Genomic DNA, 19,603 nt, shown 5'->3' on the forward strand with positions numbered 1-19,603 from the left:
ATCTCGGCTTATACTCGAGTATATACGGTAGCACATAATTGTGAAGTGGAAAGAAAAATAATAATTTTATTTTCTTTTTTACAAATAAAATATCTGAAAAGTGTGGCGTGCATTTGTATTCAGGTCCTGAGTCAACGCTTTATAGAACCAACTTTAATTGCAATTACAGCTGCAAGTCTTTTTAGGTATGTCTCTACCAGCGTTGCACATCTAGTGTGAAATTTGTGCCCATTCTTCTTTGTAAAATAGCTCAAGCTCTGTCAGATTGGATGGAGAGAGTCTGAACAGCAGTTTTCAAGTCTTGCCACAGATACTCAATTGGATTTAGGTCTGGACTTTGACTGGGCCATTCTAACACATGAATATGCTTTGATCTAAACCATTCCATTGTATCTCTGGCTTTAGGGTCCTTGTCCTGCTGGAAGGTGAACCCCCGCCCCAGTCTTAAGTCTTTTGCAGACGCCAACACTTTTTTTTTTAAGATTGCCCTGTATTTGGCTCTTTGCATCAAACTCTGACCAGCTTCCATGTCACTGCTAAAGAAAAGCATTCCCACAACATGATGCTGCCACCCCCATGTTTAATGGTGGGGATGGTGTGTACAGTTTTAGATTTGACAGTTTTAGGCCAAAAAATAGGATTTTTGTACTCACCGTAAAATCCTTTTCTCTGAAGTTCATTGACAGACACAGCACCTTTAATCTTGACCTTGGGATCAGGAGATGACTAGGCAGAACACAAAAACAGCAAAACTGTACAGTACCACCCAGGGGGTGGTCCTACTGGCTATAACTCCTCACTCTGCTACCAGCAGCTCAGATCGTCAAAAAGCAGTAAACATAAAATAGGAGGGGTAGGTGCTGTGTCCGTCAATGAACTTCAGAGAAAAGTTTTTTACGGGGAGTACAAAAATCCTATTTTCTTTCGTTCATTGACACAGCTCCTTTAATCTTGACCTTAGGGACATTCCCAAGCAGTGCCAAAAATGAGGGGTGGGAACAGAAAGAAAATAAACTCCACCCATAACAAAAAACGCCAAGGAGTTGCAACCTTAAATGGTCGCCTGCAAAACCTTGCGGCCGAAGCATGCATCCGCAGATGCGCTCACCTCAACCTTGTAAAATTTAGTGAAAGTGTGAACGGACGAGCAGGTTGCTGCCTTACATACCAGGGAAATTGACGCTTGATGTCGGAAAGCCCAGGAGGCACGAATTGTCCTGGTAGAATGTGCTGTGACAGGAAAGGGGGGGCGCCCGCCCCCTTAAGGCATAAGCCTGAACCACGATCTGTCTGATCCACCTAGAAATGGTGGCCGACAAGACCGTCAGGCCCTTCTTCGGACCAGCCACCAATACAAACAGGGAGTCCGATCTCTGAAAAAGGAGCTGTAGCAGACAGATACACCCGCAGAGCCCCGACTACGTCCAATACAAAAGTAACCACTTTGGGATGTGATTGCCGAGGACATAAGTACGAATGCACTGTCTTCATTTAGATGAAAAGCAGTAACCTTTGGAAGAAGCGAAGGCTGTGGGCACAGCACCGCCTTATCCTTGTGGAAGATCAAGTAGGGAGACTTGCATGACAAGGCCGCCAACTCAGAAACCCTCCTTGCAGACGTAATAGCCACTAGAAAGAATACGGTGTGTCAAAATGGGAATCTCCCTAATGTTTTCAAGCAGCGGTTTCTGAAGCACTGAGATTCAAATCCCATGGAGGCAGCGGTGGTCATACTGGAGAGGCCATATGTTGAACCCCCTGAACAAATGTACTCACAAATTAATGAATTAGTCACCAAAGGTCGCTGGGAGAAAATAAATAAATAAATAAATAAATAAAAACAGCCAAAGCCGATATCTGCCCCTTAAGTTCCTGATCCACTCCCAACTGGAAAAACAGCAGGATCTTGGAAACTGAATATGTATGAATATGTATGCGGACGCCACCCCATCTCCTCACATATGGAGATGTATGCCTTCCACCTACGATGAAAAATCTAAGAGGACTTCTGCACCCTCAGCATAGGGGAGATTACCGAAGCAGATAGACCTCGGTCCCTTAGTACCTGGTTTTCAACAGCCATGCCGTTAAAACCAGCGGCGGTAAAGCAGGATGACAGAAGGTCCTCTCGCATCGGCAGCCGCCAAGGATCATCCGCCACCATTATGACTATGTCGGCATACCAAGGACGTCGAGGCCAATGGCCAATCAAAAAAAAAAATCGCCCAAATCCCCTCGGCGTACCAGATGGAGGTAGGAGCCTTAGCCGGGGGGGGGGGGGGGGAATAAAATCAGCCCATAATGCCCCCATGGAGCCACCAACACGACTGATGTGTCCGCCCAAGGATCTCTTGACCTGGCCACAGACATCTGCACCTTCCGATTGAGCCGAGAGGCCAACAGATCCACATCTGGCGTGCCCCACCTTAGGCAAATGAGCCAAAATACTTCTGGATGTAGTGACCATTTCCCCTTGTCCAGCAGCTGATGACTGAGGTAGTCTGCCTGCCAGTTTTCTACACCCAGAATGTGTATGGCTGACAGAGCCAGCACGCGCTGCTCTGCCCACTGTAAGATGTGAGCGACCTTCTTCTCTGCAGCCGAGCTCCTTGTCCCTCCTCGATGGTTGATATACGGCACTGCCATGGCATTGTCCAACTGGATCCTGACCGGACGCCCCTGTAACCTCTGCGGCCATGTGGAGAGGCATCACCTGATCGCCTGAAGCTCCAGCACCTTGATTGACAGGCAGGACTCTTGCTGCGTCCAGCGACCCTGGGCCGACTGTGCACCCCAAACTCCCCCCCCCCCCCCCAAGCCTGTCAGGCTGGCGTCCGTTGTGATAACCTTCCAATGAAGAGGAAGGAATGACTTCCCAGACCAAAGAGCCAGAGACCTCAGCCACCAGAGAAGGGAATCCCCGACTATCTGGCTCACCCGAATTTGACAATCTAGGGATGTCAGAGATTTGTCCCATTTCGACAGGATCTCTTCCTGCAAAACTCAAGTGTGGAATTGAGCATACGGTACCGCCTCAAAAGTCTCTGGCTAAAAAATCGGACAAGAAAGAAACCCCATCTTGTAGCCTGAAGAAACCAATTCGCAGACCACTGGTCGGAAAGGAGGGAGGTCCACCATACTGCAAACTCTCGAAGGCGACCCCCCCCATCTTCACGCGGCAACAGATTTGCTCGCAGGCTTGTTCAGCTTGCGAAATCAGGGATGCTTTTGTCCCTCAGCGGGCACCTTTACGGACTGGGAACATTTACCTGCCGACCCAGGCGGACAAAAAAAATCCGCTTTGGAGGGAAAAGGAGGGCCCCTGCCTACAGAGTGGCTCCTTACCCTTTCTGGACTGTGGGAGCAAAGTACTCTTTCCCCAGTAACATTCTTAATAATGTCATCCAGCGAGGCTCCAAATAGCCTTTCACCTTGGAAAGGCAAATCCGTCAGCGCTTTCTTAGATGCCTGATCCGCAGACCAGTATTTAAGCCAAATCAGCCAACGCAGCACTACTCCTGATACTGAGGCTCTCGAAAGCAAAGGGGCCATATCCAGGGCCGCATCTCATACTTAAGGCCATGCACCAACTGGTCTGCCAGTTGCAGGCAGACTGGAGAATACTGTTCCTTCTACAACTCGCAGTGCAATAACTTAGCCCATTCAGTAAGTGTTTGTGAGAGGGGGACCCTTCCGGGGGGGGGGCTCCACAACCAGAGGAGATGTCCATTTTTTCAGGAAACTCTCCTTAAAAAAAAAAAAATAAAAAAAAAGGGGGGGGTAACGCACTGCCATTCGGGACTGAAAAGGCCCACTGCGTTCTTCCCCAAGTTAAATACGGAAACACCTTAGCAGTGCGGGCCGACTTGTGGGACCCAAAAGGGACAGACACCTCTGCAGATGCCCCCGCCATATCCTCCATCTTTAAGGTTTCCTGCACCGCTGTGATAAGTGCTCCTACTGGTGCTTTTTCCTGCGCTGACCCGGACTCATCCTCACTGTCCAAACGGTCCTGTCTGCATCCTCTGAAAAAGTCAGAACAGGGGACACCTGTCGCAGCAGGACCCGAGTCTGAATCAGCTTTTCCCAGAAGACAGTGGGGAGAGTGGGCATTTTTTTACCCCCCTTGCGCTTGCTTCAATTCTGGCAACAAAATACTCCAGGACCGCCAACAGAGCGTCCATAGGCACCGCAGGTGCAGGGGAACCGGTTGCTATAACAGGGATGTCTGGAGAAGCGCCAGCTTCTGACACCATGCTGACCACCTCTCGCCCGTCACCCTTAGGGACAGGCGAGAGGTTGGGTGTCCGCTCACTTTTAACCCTTTTTAGTGCCGTTTTGGGGTGTCTGTGTGTTGCCATGTGGGGACTGGCCGCCGTGGAAGCTGAAACCAATTTCCGGTGGCCATTTTCTTGTAGCCGCAGTCGTGTGCTTAACTCTAGGAGTCCGGTAGCCAATTTTCCCAGTGGTTTTGGATGCTTTTACAGGAAAAGCCAGCGGCCATTTTTTTTAGTAGCCTCAGATTTGTTAGTTATACTCTAGTGCTGGGGGCTGGTTAAACCTGGAACAGCACGAAACTGACACAGAACACCTCGTGGCAGGCAGAGGGGAGGGCGGACGGCGGCAGCGCAGTGCAGTACCTGGATCAGGGTGACGAGTCCTGCAGGGGGCCCCCCTCAGTCTATTGCAGCTAGGAGGGTGGGAATTTATTGTGGCTTGCCTTAGGTCTCAAAAAAGTTAGGACAGAGCCATGTTTATTATGGTGTAGCATCCTCTATCCACACACATACATACACACCCCTGCATATATAATATTTAACATAAAACGCTGCAGTTACTGCACCCAAATGGAATTCTTTTTTACTCACTTGCATGTTTGTCTGCTAAAGAGATAAGCGTGCCGGATATATCTCTCCTCCTATAGAAACAGACGACTTTCGCTTCCACATTTCCATTTGCAGTCTATCAATGAGAAAATAGAGGGGAAAAAAAAAAAAAAAAAGAGTATTATTTTCACTATCATTTTCACAATTTCAGTCGGTAAGGTTGAATAAAGACAATAGTCCATCCAGTTCAACCTGTGTAGGTGTACATGTGTCAGTGTTGATCATCATTTCCCATATCCCTATATATTGTGTTTGTAGCAAAACGTCTCACATTCCGCTTGAGTGCTTGCGTCATATACCGCTTCCTCCCAGTCTGAATACAGATATGAGATATTCCAACCACACACAAGCACAAAACAAGACGATACTTGTTTGGTTGCGGAACATGGACTTTTTATTAGAACCAAAATACAAGTCTTATATTACAGTAGAAGAGACCTACCTACTACCTCCCGCTCATTTTACTCTAACAATACAATTAATCAGAAACAAAATTAACATGAGCTAATTAATCGCTTAAAGAAGCTGATGCGACTCCGTGCCCTCCTAGGCATTGTTATGATCAGGATTTCACTACAGGTCAGACTTGTTGTCACCGAGCTTCACAAAGTAGATTACCGTATATACTCGAGTATAAGCCGAGATTTTCAGCCTCTTTTTTGAGGCTGAAAGTGCCCCCCTCGGCTTATACTCGAGTCATCGCTGTCTGCCCGCTCGATCAGCGTGTCGAGCAGACAGACAGCGGCCATTCTATCATTCAAAAGCCGCGCCTCCGGCTCCGCCTTCGCCTGTGATAGGCGGAACACTGAATTTCCCAGCAGCCTGTGTTCCGCCTATCACGGACATCGTATCATCCTCGTACTATGGACGAGGATGATACGATGTCCGTGATAGGCGGAACACAGGCTGCTGGGAAATTCAGTGTTCCGCCTATCACAGGCGAAGGCGGAGGCTTTTGAATTTTACAATGGCCGCCGAGGCGCCGACGAAGAGGGCACGGGACGGAGGCAAGGCAAGGCACGGCACGGGACGGGACGGGACGGAGGCAAGGCAAGGCACGACACGGGACGGAGGCAAGGCACGGCGGCAAGGCACGGCACGGGACGGAGGCAAGGCACGGGACGGAGGCAAGGCACGGGACGGAGGCTCAGGACAAAGGCTCGGGACACAGGTAGGCTGGACACACACACACACACACACACACACACATGGATGGATGGATGGAGACACACACACACAGGGATGGATGGATGGATGGAGACACACACACACAGGGATGGATGGATGGATGGATGGAGACACACACACACAGGGATGGATGGATGGATGGATGGACACACACACACACAGGGATGGATGGACGGACACACAGGGATGGACGGACACACAGGGATGGACGGACACACACACAGGGATGGACAGGCATGTGCACCCTCGGCTTATACACGAGTCAATAAGTTTGCCAGTTTTTTTGGGGGTAAATTGGGGGCCTCGGCTTATATTCGGGTCGGCCTATACTCGAGTATATACGGTATACATTATCATAAGTATCCACACAGATCCCTTCATACAATTTCAGGGTTAATTTGTATAAACAATGGAACTGGATGAAATGTTTTAGATGTGGCTGGACTAGAGATTTATAAAGTGGCAGGATAATCATTTTATCTCTGGAGTAAATTCCCTTGTTTATACAAGTCAATAGTCTGCTGGCTTTGCTTGCTGCAGCTCGACATTGCATGCTATTGCGCAGTTTGTCTTCTACCAGGACCCCCAGATCTTTCTCCATCCTTGATTCCCCCAGAGGTTCTCCCGCTAGTGAATGGTTTGCATTTATATGCTTAGCCCCCAAGTGCATCACTTTACATTTTTCAGCATTAAACCTAATTTACCATGTAGTTGCCCATCCCCATTAGTTTATTCAGGCCTTTATGTAAAATTTCTATATACCGACGTGAAGTTATTGCTCTGCTTATTTTTGAGTCATCTGCAAAAACTGATATTGAGCTACTGACCTCTATATAATTTATGAATAAATTAAACAGAATTGGTCCCAAGACAGCCCCTTAGGATACCCCACTTACGACTACAGTTCAAGTACAATTTACTTATCACCACCCTTTGGACATGCCCCTGAAACCAGTTTTCTATCCATGAAAAAAACTCCATGGTCTATGCCTACAGACCTCAGGTTTGTAGATTAGGCTTTTTTTTTGGTATATCGAATGCTTTTGCAAAATCCAGATACGCCAAATCCGCGACCTTCCCTTATCTGGATGGCAGCTCACTTCCTCAGACTTGCTCTGGCAGGAACGACCCTTTGTAAACCCATGCTGATTTTTGCTGATGAGACGGATTTCATCAAATTCTTGGATATAATCCCTTATCCCCAACAGTTTACATACTATTGATGTTAGGCCGACTGGCCTGTAGTTTCCCGGTATATGTCCCTGCCCTTTTTTGAATATTGATACCACATGGGCTTTTCGCCAATCAGCTGGTACCACTGCCGTCAATATGCATTCCATAAAAGAATAGGAACTATGGTCTGGCTATAATTTGACCGAGTTCTCTGAGGACTTTCGTGTGCAAGACATCCGGTCCTGGTGATTTGCGTTAAGCTTTTCTAGTCTTTTCAGGACAAAAGCGCTTCTGTTAGCCATAAGGGTACATCCTACAACGTGTTACTAACATTACTGTCGTGCTCAGTATACCCCTCCTTTTCCTGTGTAAAACCTGAGGAGAAGAATGCATTTAGTACAGTTGCCTTCTCTGTGTCATCTGTAACCATGCTCCCTTCATTGTCTTATGCGGCCAACGTGCTCTGGCCTTGCTTTTTTTACTGTTAATATATCTAAAAATATTTTTGGGAATCGTTTTACTCTCTTTAGCCACCCTGATTGCGTTCTTACACGTCTTATTACATTCCTTGTAGTGCTGGAATGCCGACAATGGTCCCTCCACTTTATCATTTTTAAAGGCCATTTTTTTCTCTTTAATAAGACTTAGCCACCCAGGTTTAACCTGTGCTCTTCTATATTTATTGCCTAGTGGAATGCACGTGAAACCTTTGTTAAAAAGAGATACAAATCCATCAAGTCCAACCTATGTGTGTGATATGTCAGTATTACATTGTATATCCCTGTATGTTGCGGTCGTTCAAGTGCTTACCTAATAGTTTTATCATAACATTGATGCTCCCTGCTGATACCACCGCAAGTGGAAGGGAACTCCACATCCTTGCTGCTCTTACAGTAAAGAACCCTCTATGTAGTTTAAGGTTAAACCTCTTTTCTTCTAAATTTTAATGAGTGGCCACGTGTCTTGTTAAACTCCCTTTTTTTGCCACCCAAATGCATTATTTTACATCTTAGTACATTAAACCTCATTTGCCATGTAGTTGCCCAACCTATTAATCTTTTAAGATTTTTGCAAGCTTTCCTTATCCAGCAGAGAAGTTATTGCCCTGCTTAGCTTAGTATCATCTTTTTTCTATAGTTTATGCCAAATGTGATCATCCGATCAGATTTGGATCATTCATAATAGATCTAGTAATACATTCTTCCTAGTTGGGGAATCCACCTATTGGGACACGAAGCTGTCCTGGAGGACATTAAGGGCCAGTTCACACCACATGCAGTCCAGTGCCTTTTTTTTCTGCATCAAAAATGCATGGAAAGTAGGTTATATGGTTTGCAATGGCATAGTTCACACCAGTGCTTGCAGTTCCAGAAGAAAAAAAATAATTTCTGCACTGGACTGTACTGGAATTCTGTAAAAACACATAAAAACCGCACTGGGACTCACCTAAAATGCGGCAAAAACACACTTGTCCTTATTTAAGGTTAAGAAAAGGGGCGGGGGGGGAGCACTGGACTGCATTAAAAACACGCATGCAGAAGAGCACCTGGAACCCATCCAGACCGTTTATGGCGTGAACTGGCCCCTAGGAATTATGGGCCATTAAAGTGGTTGTATAGTAATTTTTATGACTTTTACCTACAGGAAAGCCTATAATGGTTTACCGGTAGGAATTTTTATATATATATATATATATATATATATATATATATATATATATATATATATATATATATATATATATATATATATATATATATATATATATATATATACATATATATATATATATACATATACACACACACACACACATACACAGTGGTGTGAAAAAGTGTTTGCCCCCTTCCTCATTTCCTGTTCCTTTGCATGTTTGTCACACTTAAGTGTTTCGGAACATCAAACCAATTTAAACAATAGTCAAGGACAACACAAGTAAACACAAAATGCAATTTGTAAATGAAGGTGTTTATTATTAAAGGTGAAAAAAAATCCAAACCATCATGGCCCTGTGTGAAAAAGTGATTGCCCCCCTTGTTAAAACATACTATAACTGTGGTTGTCCACACCTGAGTTCAATTTCTCTAGCCACACCCAGGCCTGATTATTGCCACACCTGTTCACAATCAAGGCATCACTTAAATAGGAGCTGCTTGACACAGTAAGGTCCACCAGAAGATCCTTAAAAGCTACACATCATGCCGAGACCCAAAGAAATTCAGGAACAATTGAGAAAGAAAGTAATTGAGATCTATCAGTCTGGAAAGGGTTATAAAGCCATTTCCAAAGCTTTGGGAATCCAGCGAACCACAGTGAGCGCCATTATCCGCAAATGGCGAAGACATGGAACAGTGGTGAACCTTCCCAGGAGTGGCCGGCCACCCAAAATTACCCCAAGAGCGCAGCGACGACTCATCCAAGAGGTCACAAAAGACCCCACAACAACGTCCAAGGAACTGCAGGCCTCACTTGCCTCAGTTAAGGTCAGCGTTCATGCCTCCACCATCAGGAAAAGACTGGGCAAAAATGGCCTGCATGGCAGAGTTCCAAGGAGAAAACCACTGCTGAGCAAAAAGAACATCAAAGCTCGTCTCAATTTCTCCACAACACATCTTGATGATCCCCAAGACTTTTGGGACAACATTCTGTGGACCGATGAGACAAAAGTGGAACCCTTTGGAAGGTGTGTGTCCAAGTATATCTGGCGTAGAAGGAACACTGCATTTCATAAAAAGAACATTATACCAACAGTAAAATATGGTGGTGGTAGTGTGATGGTCTGGGGCTGTTTTGCTGCTTCAGGACCTGGAAGACTTGCCGTGATAAAAGGAACTATGAATTCTGCTGTCTACCAAGAGATCCTGAAGGAGAATGTCCGACCATCTGTTCGTGTACTCAAGCTGAAACGAACTTGGGTTCTGCAGCAGGACAATGATCCTAAACACACCAGCAAGTCCACCACCGAATGGCTGAAGAAAAACAAAATGAAGACTTTGGAGTGGCCTAGCCAAAGTCCTGACCTGAATCCTATTGAGATGTTGTGGTATGACCTTAAAAAGGCCGTTCATCACTGCTCGGGCGTGGCCAGCGGCGGACATGTGAGCAGCAAGCTTACGGAGCTCCTCCGGCACCGATTCATCCTGAACAGCATCCGTAATCCCTACCTAGATACCGACCTTGTAGCCACCACCGCACTGCCCACTACCTTCACGGGCACCCGCTGGAATGGGTCGGAACGGTCCTGCGAGCCAGAAATCCGCCGCGGACAGGGCGGCCACGCTGACGGGCAGCAAGGCCAAAGATGGCGCCGGCGCGTCCTCCGCCACGGGGAAGTCCTCTAAAGGCAAGGCACAGGCGAAGGCTGACTCCGGCCCCTCGGCGAACTCACATGTGCCCTCCGGTGTCCCGGGTAAGCCGAAACCACCGACAACCATCAGGGAACATTTTGCGGATTCTCCGCATGGACAGCATACCCCCCCCTAGCGTCCCCGAGAGCAGAGCAGGCCGTAGACCCCTGGGAGGAGGGTGAGGCCTGGGAGAGAGACAGCGATCCGGGGGACCCCACTCCACAGGTGGACAGGGGGTCGGAAGGGGAGAGAACGGCAGAGGGTGCGGAGGAACTTACTTTGAAGCATGTTATGGACGCTATCCATCAATGCCAAACCACTCTGACCACACAGATCGAAACGGTTAGGCTGGATCTCTCTATTGTTAAGCATGACATGCAAAAGATTCGCTCTAGGATTTCCACTGCGGAGCAAAGAATCAGTGAGGTGGAGGACAATATGCAACCTATGTCTGCTACTCTCCGCACACATCAACAAGAGATTACTGAACATGCTGCTAAATTGGGAGACCTTGAGGACCGAATGCGCAGGAATAATTTACGTTTCGTGGGATTCCCTGAGGGTGCGGAGGGCAAGGACGCGGAGCAATTCCTGGAGCAATGGCTGAGCACTCTGTTGGGACGGGAGGCACTGTCACCTCTGTTTGCAATCGAACGAGCTCATAGGGTGCCCATGCGCCCTATGCCCCCTGGAGCCCCTCCGCGACCCATTTTAGCCAAGATCCTTCACTTTCGGGATAAAGAATGCATTATGCGTACCGCGCGGAACTTACAAGATATACAATACAACGGAAAAAAGATCTCCATTTTCCCGGATTTTTCTGCTACTACTCAAAAGCAAAGAGCGGCCTTCCTCCATGTTAAGAAACGCCTCCGAGAGAAAAATCTTCCATATAGTATGATGTACCCGGCCAAATTACGAGTTGTTAATGACGGCAAGGTACAATTTTTCCTTTCACCCAATGAAGCCTCGGATTGGTTGGATGGACTGTAACATTCCGGTCCCTGCCTGTTTTCTCATGGCCGTCACGTTGTGTGCCTTCCCTACAGTTTATGATGGAATTCTATACACATGGCGGAGGACGACCACTCTATACGGTACTTTCTGGTTGACTTTATTCTGTTCTTGTTCCTCTTTGCAGTTGTCCTACCCAAAGCACCGGAATTGACACTGAACCGCCATTTTGCCCTGCTGGCGGACCCGGACCTGGCGTCTACACTTACTCTGGGATGCGCATATCTTTCTTTGGCTACTGTATCAGGTGCCTTATTTGTGATATGTTTTGCCGGAGGAGGCACAAGCTTCCTCTTTTCTGATCTGACATAGTTTTTTTTTTTACTAAACTGACACTGGGAGCAACGACTGGTCACTCCCTGGACTAAACAGTTTTTCTGTTTTTCTTCCCTTTTTGGTTTTCTTTTTTGGGCTAAAGCTCGTTATGGTTGGGGGTAATGAGCAGGGAGGGGGGAGGGGGGAATGGGGAAGGTTAGTCTGGAGATATTTACTCCTGTTTTTTTTCCTTGGTATACCTGATGCACGCACGCAACGACACCGAAAATATTGGTGGGAGTTTCAACTTTTTCATTTTAGGTTTATTGTCTATAATGTGTCGGGGGGGAGGGGGGGGGAGTGGGACCCTTTTGCTGTCCTGCCCTCTCTCCTCTCCCCCCTCCATATGACTACTGTGTTATACAAATGAGCTTTAACTGTCTTACTTGGAATGTCAGGGGGCTGAACTCGAAGATTAAGAGATCACTGGTCTTTGACTATTTGAAACGCACTAAGGCGCAAATAATTATGCTTCAGGAAACTCACCTGATGGGTTCAAAGGTTATGGCCCTGAAAAAGAGGCATATTGCTCATGCTTTCCATGCCACTTACTCAACCTATTCTAGAGGGGTATCTATACTCATATTACGATCCCTACCTGTCCAGATACTAGAGGTTAGGACTGACCCGCAGGGGTGCTATGTAGTGGTCATACTGCAATACCTGGGTGTGTTATATACTTTGGTAAACCTTTACATGCCCCCACCATTTGATTTACAAAGATTGGGAGCCTGCATGGCGGTGGTTCTCCCTATGTTGCATGGTCACCTTATTATGGGAGGGGATTTTAACCAGGTCATGAATGCTGATCAGGATAGGCTACGCTGCACTAGACCATCATCTACGGTGTTAAGTGACTGGGCTGCGTCCTATGACCTCAAGGAGGTCTGGCGATGGAAGCACCCGGATACCCGAGAATTCTCTTGTGCATCGGCATCCTATAGATCGCTTTCTAGATTGGACATGTTTTTCCTTCCTGGGGCTGCATTGCCAGAGGTGGAGGCTATCTCCTATCTACCCAGGGCTATATCGGATCACTCACCTCTACAACTGACTATGAGAGCGGGCATTGTCCTGGGTGAGCGTGTGTGGAGGATGAGCCCATATTGGTTGCAGGAGACCATGGTAGCATCAATTTGTAGGGACGCAGTGACACACTTTTGGAAGGAAAATAGGGAAGAGGTCCCCGAACTAATCACCTGGGATGCTTTCAAAGCGGTCTCTAGGGGGGCGTATATGCAAGGAGTATCGGATTTCAAGAGAGCGACTGGGGATTGTTTGAGAACTCTGGCCAATCAGTTACAGGGGGCAGAAGACTCTTACGTTAGAGATCCCTCTCCTCATCATTATCAAACTCTGCAAAGTGTTAGTAGGGAGTATGAACTTGCACTGCTCTCGAAAACACAAAAGAAAAATCTATACCAACGTCAACGGATTTTTGAGATGGGGGACAGAAGCGGGAAATTGCTGGCGTTTTTGGCCGCTCCGCTCCCGGACCCTATTTTCATCCCCTGTGTTTATGATACCTCAAACACTCTCAGGGATACTCAGGATGAGATTGTGGAAACTTTTTACAAATTTTACACGGAATTGTACCGCTCCCAAGCCCATTATACCATCCCGGAATTATATGAATATGTGGATAGAATTGACTTCCCAGTACTACCCTTAGAACAAAAGATGTCTCTAGAATCACCTATCTCCGCCGAGGAGATACTGCTTACCATTAAAAGTTTTGCTAAACATAAAACTCCAGGCCCAGATGGCTTCCCTATAGAGTGGTATTTAGAATATCAAGATGTTCTAATCCCTAGACTAAGAAAGCTTTACTCGACTATTTTTGAGCAAGGCTGCTTACCATCATCTATGAAGGAGGCCCTAATTGTATTAATTCCCAAGCCCAATAAAGACCCACAATACTGTGAATCCTACAGACCCATCTCGTTAATTAATACGGACTTAAAAATTTTATCTAAGATTTTGGCCACCCGTCTAAATACCATCATTACTGCTCTTATTAATCCAGACCAAACTGGCTTTATCCCTGGTAGGTCCACTTATAGTAATATTCGCAGATTATACACTAATTTACAAGCCCCCAATAAGTTGTCTGTCCCCCGAGCTATTGTATCTTTAGATGCCCACAAGGCATTTGATTCCGTGGAGTGGCCGTACCTTATATATATTATGGAAAAATTCGGTTTTGGACAGAATGTTATCACCTGGATTAGGATATTGTATGATCAACCTATTGCCCGTCTTAGGCTTAATGGGATTATTTCTAGACCCTTCAGAATCCACAGGGGCACCAGACAGGGTTGTCCTCTGTCACCCCTGTTGTATGCCCTGGCAGTGGAACCTCTAGCGAGGTTATTGAGGAGTTCTCCGGAACTTCAGGGCATGTGGATTGGCTCCTTGGAAGAACGTATCTCGCTATATGCTGATGATATGTTGCTCTACTTGTCAAACCCTAAACACACGATTCCCAAAATGCTGAGGTTGATCACTGATTTTGGCATATATTCAGGCCTGAAGATTAACTGGACTAAGTCCACTGTATTCTCGTTAGACTCAGAGTCCCCTGCCCACTTGCCACAACATTGTCCGCTTCAATTCACAACATCGTTTAAATACTTGGGGGTGGTGGTTAGGCTACCGATTTCGGCATACATCCAGGATAACCTTCTTCCTTGTATAGCTTCGCTTAAGGCTAAACTCAATAACTGGGTGGGTTTACCTCTTACATTGATGGGGAGGGCTAATTTATTTAAAATGGTGTTTTTCCCTAAGTTGCTGTATGTTTTGGCGAATTGCCCAGTGTATGTACCAAAGAAGATCTTTCAAGAAATTGACTCTTTGATATCTACATTTTTATGGTCTCCCAAGAATCCACGGATTGCATTGGCTACTTTACAATTACCTATACACAAAGGGGGGCTAGCAATACCGAATCTGCGATTGTACTACTATGCATCACAGTTGGTATATGTTCATTGGTGGCTATTTCCACAGTTGAACAATGCTGCTACTGCAACAGAGGCTGCGTTGCTCTCCTCCTATGAAACACTGTCAAATGTGATCTTTAGAGGAACGATTTCTGAGAGGAGGGGTACAGATATGATTGCAAACTCTCTCAAAATCTTTAAGATATGTAAGACACTGGTGCCTGAGCCCCACCCCACGATTTCTCCTAATCAACCCATATGGAATAATCCAGTGTTCCCACATTTTAGAGAACTCCCTTTCGCTGGCAATTGGGCCGAAAGGGGTTTGAAATATGTCCACCAATTGTATGAGGAGGGTAGATTTAAAACCTTCCCGGCGTTCCGACAAGAGTTGGGTATACCTGAATCCTGGAGGTTTAGATATTTACAGTTGCAGCATGCGGCCGAGTCTCAACTTGGGCTCCGGGCTGTTACCTTTCAGAATTCTTGGGCGCTTGCCCAACCAGAACATACTAAACTGGTTTCCAATTATTACAAATTATTGAATGAGCCTAAAATTTCTAGATTGCAAATCCTGAGACAACAATGGACGAGGGATGTACCTGACCTGTCGGACGATAATTGGGAGGAACTTCTAGATACTTATTTTAGCACTGCTATTTCCGCCAGAGATAAAATGATCCAGATACGCATTTTTCATAGGATATACTATACTCCTCTACGCCTTTTCCGTATGCGGAAACTGCCTTCTCCTCTGTGTCATAAATGTGGTAGGGAAGAAGGTAACCTACTACATATGTTGTGGGATTGTGAGCGGATAAGACCATTTTGGTCACAGGTGACCCACTTTGTGGCGACTACCTTTGACCTCCCTAATATTTGTAGCCCTAAATGGTGCCTCCTCTCAGTTTTTGAGGAGGTTGGCATTAGTAATGTGAGGATCAAGGTATAAGAATAAAAATGGTTGACAGTATGTTTCTTTAAATGCTTATCTCGTCTGTTTTCAGTTGTTTTAAAGACATCATTCTTAAAGGCCGGATGGGTGCAGTCACGTACACACAAAGAGGAAGCCATGTCGTAAGGGTCAACTGCTGCATCAGCTCTAAAAGCAGAAGACACTTAGAAATTGCCTTTTATAGAAGTTGTTTTGTTTCAACATTTTTAACGCCTGTCTTTTTTTAGTGTATAAAAAGAGCTGTGTGATAATAAAGGACCTCAGAGTGAGTGAGTGCGACCGTCTGAGCAGACATACTGAGAACTCTTTCCGTGTCTCCTTGCTTAGATAAGACTCTAATAATAATTGGGAAACGGTAACATAACTTATGAATAGGTGACTTGCAGTAGTCACACCTAACATTTTTGGCGCACGAACAAGGGACTTCGCTAAAGAAACTACAAGAGGCGAACGAACATAAGGACGGAACGAAGAGGTCGGGCACATCAGGAACCACAGACAAAACCTGCGCAGGTAAGAAAAGCTTTATTTTCTTATAAACTCTGTGCTTCTTAGATTTGTGCCCACCCGATCTGTCTGTATTGTTCTTCAGGTAAAACCAACCTCTGTAGTAAGCGAGTCTTGAATTTAATATTTGACTTATGTTACCGTTGTTTCTTGTCTGTCTCCTTGTCATCTGTCTGTTGTGACTGAGATAAGCCCTGTTTGTATGGTGTGAATTGAAACATATATCATCCCAATGGGTAACGGAATGCGCCCTTAACTCGTAAGAGTACTTGGGGGTCCGACACTTAAGTTTGATATACGCTTTTTGATTCATGAGCCTAAAAACGGGTTGAAAGTATAAGTCCTGACTGCCTCAATAAAGCAGGAATAAGAAACGATTGCTGAGAGATTCCATGGTAATGGGAAGGGAATAAGGTCTCCACAAAGTCCGGAGATCTAGTTATATGTGTTTGGCCACCAAAAGGAATGCTTGTATATGTTGTAGCCGTCAGTCTGGTCATAATATTTGTCAGTTGGCTAGCATATAAAGTAATTCGATTTCAGAAATCTCATCCAGGAGAGGTTTTTAGTATTTTGGCACCCTAGGAGGAGAAGGCAACGAGACACTTAGTAAGTGATCCAAACGCCACCTAGGCAGGACTGTCAAAATGGGCCAGACACATGGTAAACCCCAGGAGGAATCTCAGAAATGTTATGCTGTTAAAGACATAATTACAATGTTGTATGGGAAGGACAAGGCACAGGGCACGAATAGGGTTCTCAAGAAATTTGGAATGGATGGAGAAAATGGGCTAAGTGTAGAAGGTTGGGAGAATATAAAGAGAGACAGACAGGGGGAGGTCCTGCAGAACAGATGGGTATCACAAATACAATGTTTAATTAAGGTTTCCAACAGGGCTAAAGAGGAGGGATGGAAGTATTGTCATGAACAGGGTGGATGGGACATGAAGGTCCGACGCAAGAGTCTCCCTTCTGCTCCCGAGGATGGAGTAAAAACGGAAGGTACTCCACCTCCTTATACCACTACCACACCAGGTAGCGAAAGACCAAAACTTTATCCTTCCTTAAGAGGAAGAGGATGGGTATGCCGAGTATGCGGTACCCAGAATACAGACTGGGCACAGGAATGTGTACATTGTGGAGCTCAAAGACCAGAGTCCGTAGCTCCAGTCCACAGTCGGACTAGGGTAATACAAGTAAATAATCCAAATGCGGGTCAAGCAGGACAGCCACCTACAGTGACTCAACAAGTCGTTCTGAGGACATGGGCACCTTGGTCGGCTGACACTCTTATGGCATTAATACAGAATGCTCCTGATCCCGTAGCAAAACCTGCCGCATTCTGTAGATTCGTGACACAATTACTAGACACACATGAAGCAACTTGGCAAGATGGGGAAGATTTGTGTAGACATAAAATGACACTAACAATGTTTAATCAATTTATGAATGAAATTGCTCCACATAGACCACAAGGGGATCCAGCGACAAATCCACCAGGAGTACACCCCCGTCATATAGACTCTAGACTCCTGTTTATTAATCAGTTACGAGAATTTTGCCAAAGGAAACAGCAGGAAAGGGGTTCGACAGCGCCCATAAAACAGGCCCCAGGTCAGACTGTTACAGAATTTTACCTCAACATGGAAAGCATGATGGCTGACGAAGGTCTAGATTTAGCCTTACCCGTCACCATTAGGGCTTTCAATCGACAGTTTATGGAAGGACTAGTACCCCAAATAGGTGACAAACTGAAGGCATGTACTCCCGAATGGAGAGCCATACGGGACAGAGGAACATTGTTGCAGAAAGCACAAGGCATAGAGGCTGATTTAGCAGAAGCTAAACCCAGAAGGACACCGGGAGTTAACACTGTTGCCCGGGTCAATGAAGGAGGGAATTCCTCCCGTAAACCTCTTACCTGTTATTACTGCAACAAGGTGGGACATATAAAAAGAGACTGTAGGAAAAGAATAAAAGACGAACAGGAAGGAAACACGGACAGAGACACGAGGGACTACAGACAGAGGCGTACCAACGATAGGGACGATCCGACCGCATGACTTGCCCCAGTCCTAGCTGAATCAGAGAATAAAATGCTCCACATGTTGATGAAGGTGGAAGGTAAACATATTCCTTGTTTAGTTGACACAGGAGCATCACGCAGCTTATTATCTGATTCAGTAGTCCCTCCACACATGACATCCCGTGACACCATACCCATAAGTGGTTATGACGGTCTTTTGTCCGATGCCCCACTGACTAAACCTTTAAAAGTAAAAATAGGGAATCACATGTTTTTGTCACGCTTTTTGATTTCCAGAGGAGCCCCTACTATTTTATTAGGAGCAGATATTCTTCAGAAAATAGGAGCAAACATTACTTATCATCCAGATGGTATGGTCACCTTAGCAATAGGAGATGACCCAGAGGGTATAGAAATCTGTAATAAAATACAATGTTTGGAAGTAGAACCAGAACTGTCCAATACACCCTCGCCGGAAATAGATCAAATTCTGTCTAGCCTTCCGGAAGGGCTATGGGAAACACATCCAGCAGACGTTGGGCTTTTGCCCATACCCCCGGTTACTCTACAGCTGATTCCAGGAGCAGTTCTCCCCCAGCAGAAACAGTACCCACTCAGTGCGCCCCAGGAAGCAGCTATAGAACTACAAGTGGAGGCTCTACTCAAAAGTGGAGCATTAAAAGAAATACAGTCACCAGCCAATACCCCATTGTATCCGGTCAAGAAAAAGACATTGGGGGATGGCCCAGTAAAGTATAGAATGGTACAAGACCTAAGGGCGGTAAACAAAATATTGGTCCCAATAACGCCACTAGTACCAAACCCGCATACTTTACTTTCAGAAGTACCATCAGATAGCTCCTCATTTACTGTTATAGACTTGGCTAATGCTTTCTTTTCTGTACCCCTGGCGGAGGAATGTCAACCGTGGTTTGCGTTCCGTCTCAAAAACCGCCAGTTGACCTGGACACGCCTACCGCAAGGAATGGCGCATTCGCCAACTCTATACTCGCAAGCCCTACAGACAGTGTTGGGGGAATGGCAACCACCTGACACTTGTGTATTGTTGCAATATGTAGAGGACCTATTGTTATGTTGTCCGGATAACGATACTTGTTTAAAAGCCACTCTATCATTGTTACAATTCCTGGCTGAAAAAGGGTGCAAAGTGAATAGAACTAAGTTACAGGTATGCCAGAAAAAGGTTGTCTTTTTGGGCCACTGTATATCCCAGGGTACTCGACACC

General features: G+C 45.9%; 1 protein-coding gene across 13 annotated transcripts in view; it reads right to left on the reverse strand.

Moving 5' to 3' along the window:
• The window catches only part of MTA1 (metastasis associated 1), a 635,520-nt gene that overhangs the window by 542,135 nt on the left and 73,782 nt on the right, over positions 1–19,603 (reverse strand). For all 13 annotated transcript variants that reach the window (XM_077465019.1, XM_077465018.1, XM_077465021.1 and 10 more), the window contains exon 3: positions 4,869–4,962. In XM_077465019.1, coding sequence (XP_077321145.1) covers positions 4,869–4,962 — 94 coding nt within the window. The remainder of the gene's footprint in view (positions 1–4,868; positions 4,963–19,603) is intronic.

This window comes from Lithobates pipiens, unplaced genomic scaffold (genome assembly GCF_037356315.1).
Source record: "Lithobates pipiens isolate NorthernLeopardFrog02 unplaced genomic scaffold, aLitPip1_a1.2 Scaffold_30, whole genome shotgun sequence".
Lineage (NCBI taxonomy): Eukaryota > Metazoa > Chordata > Amphibia > Anura > Ranidae > Lithobates > Lithobates pipiens.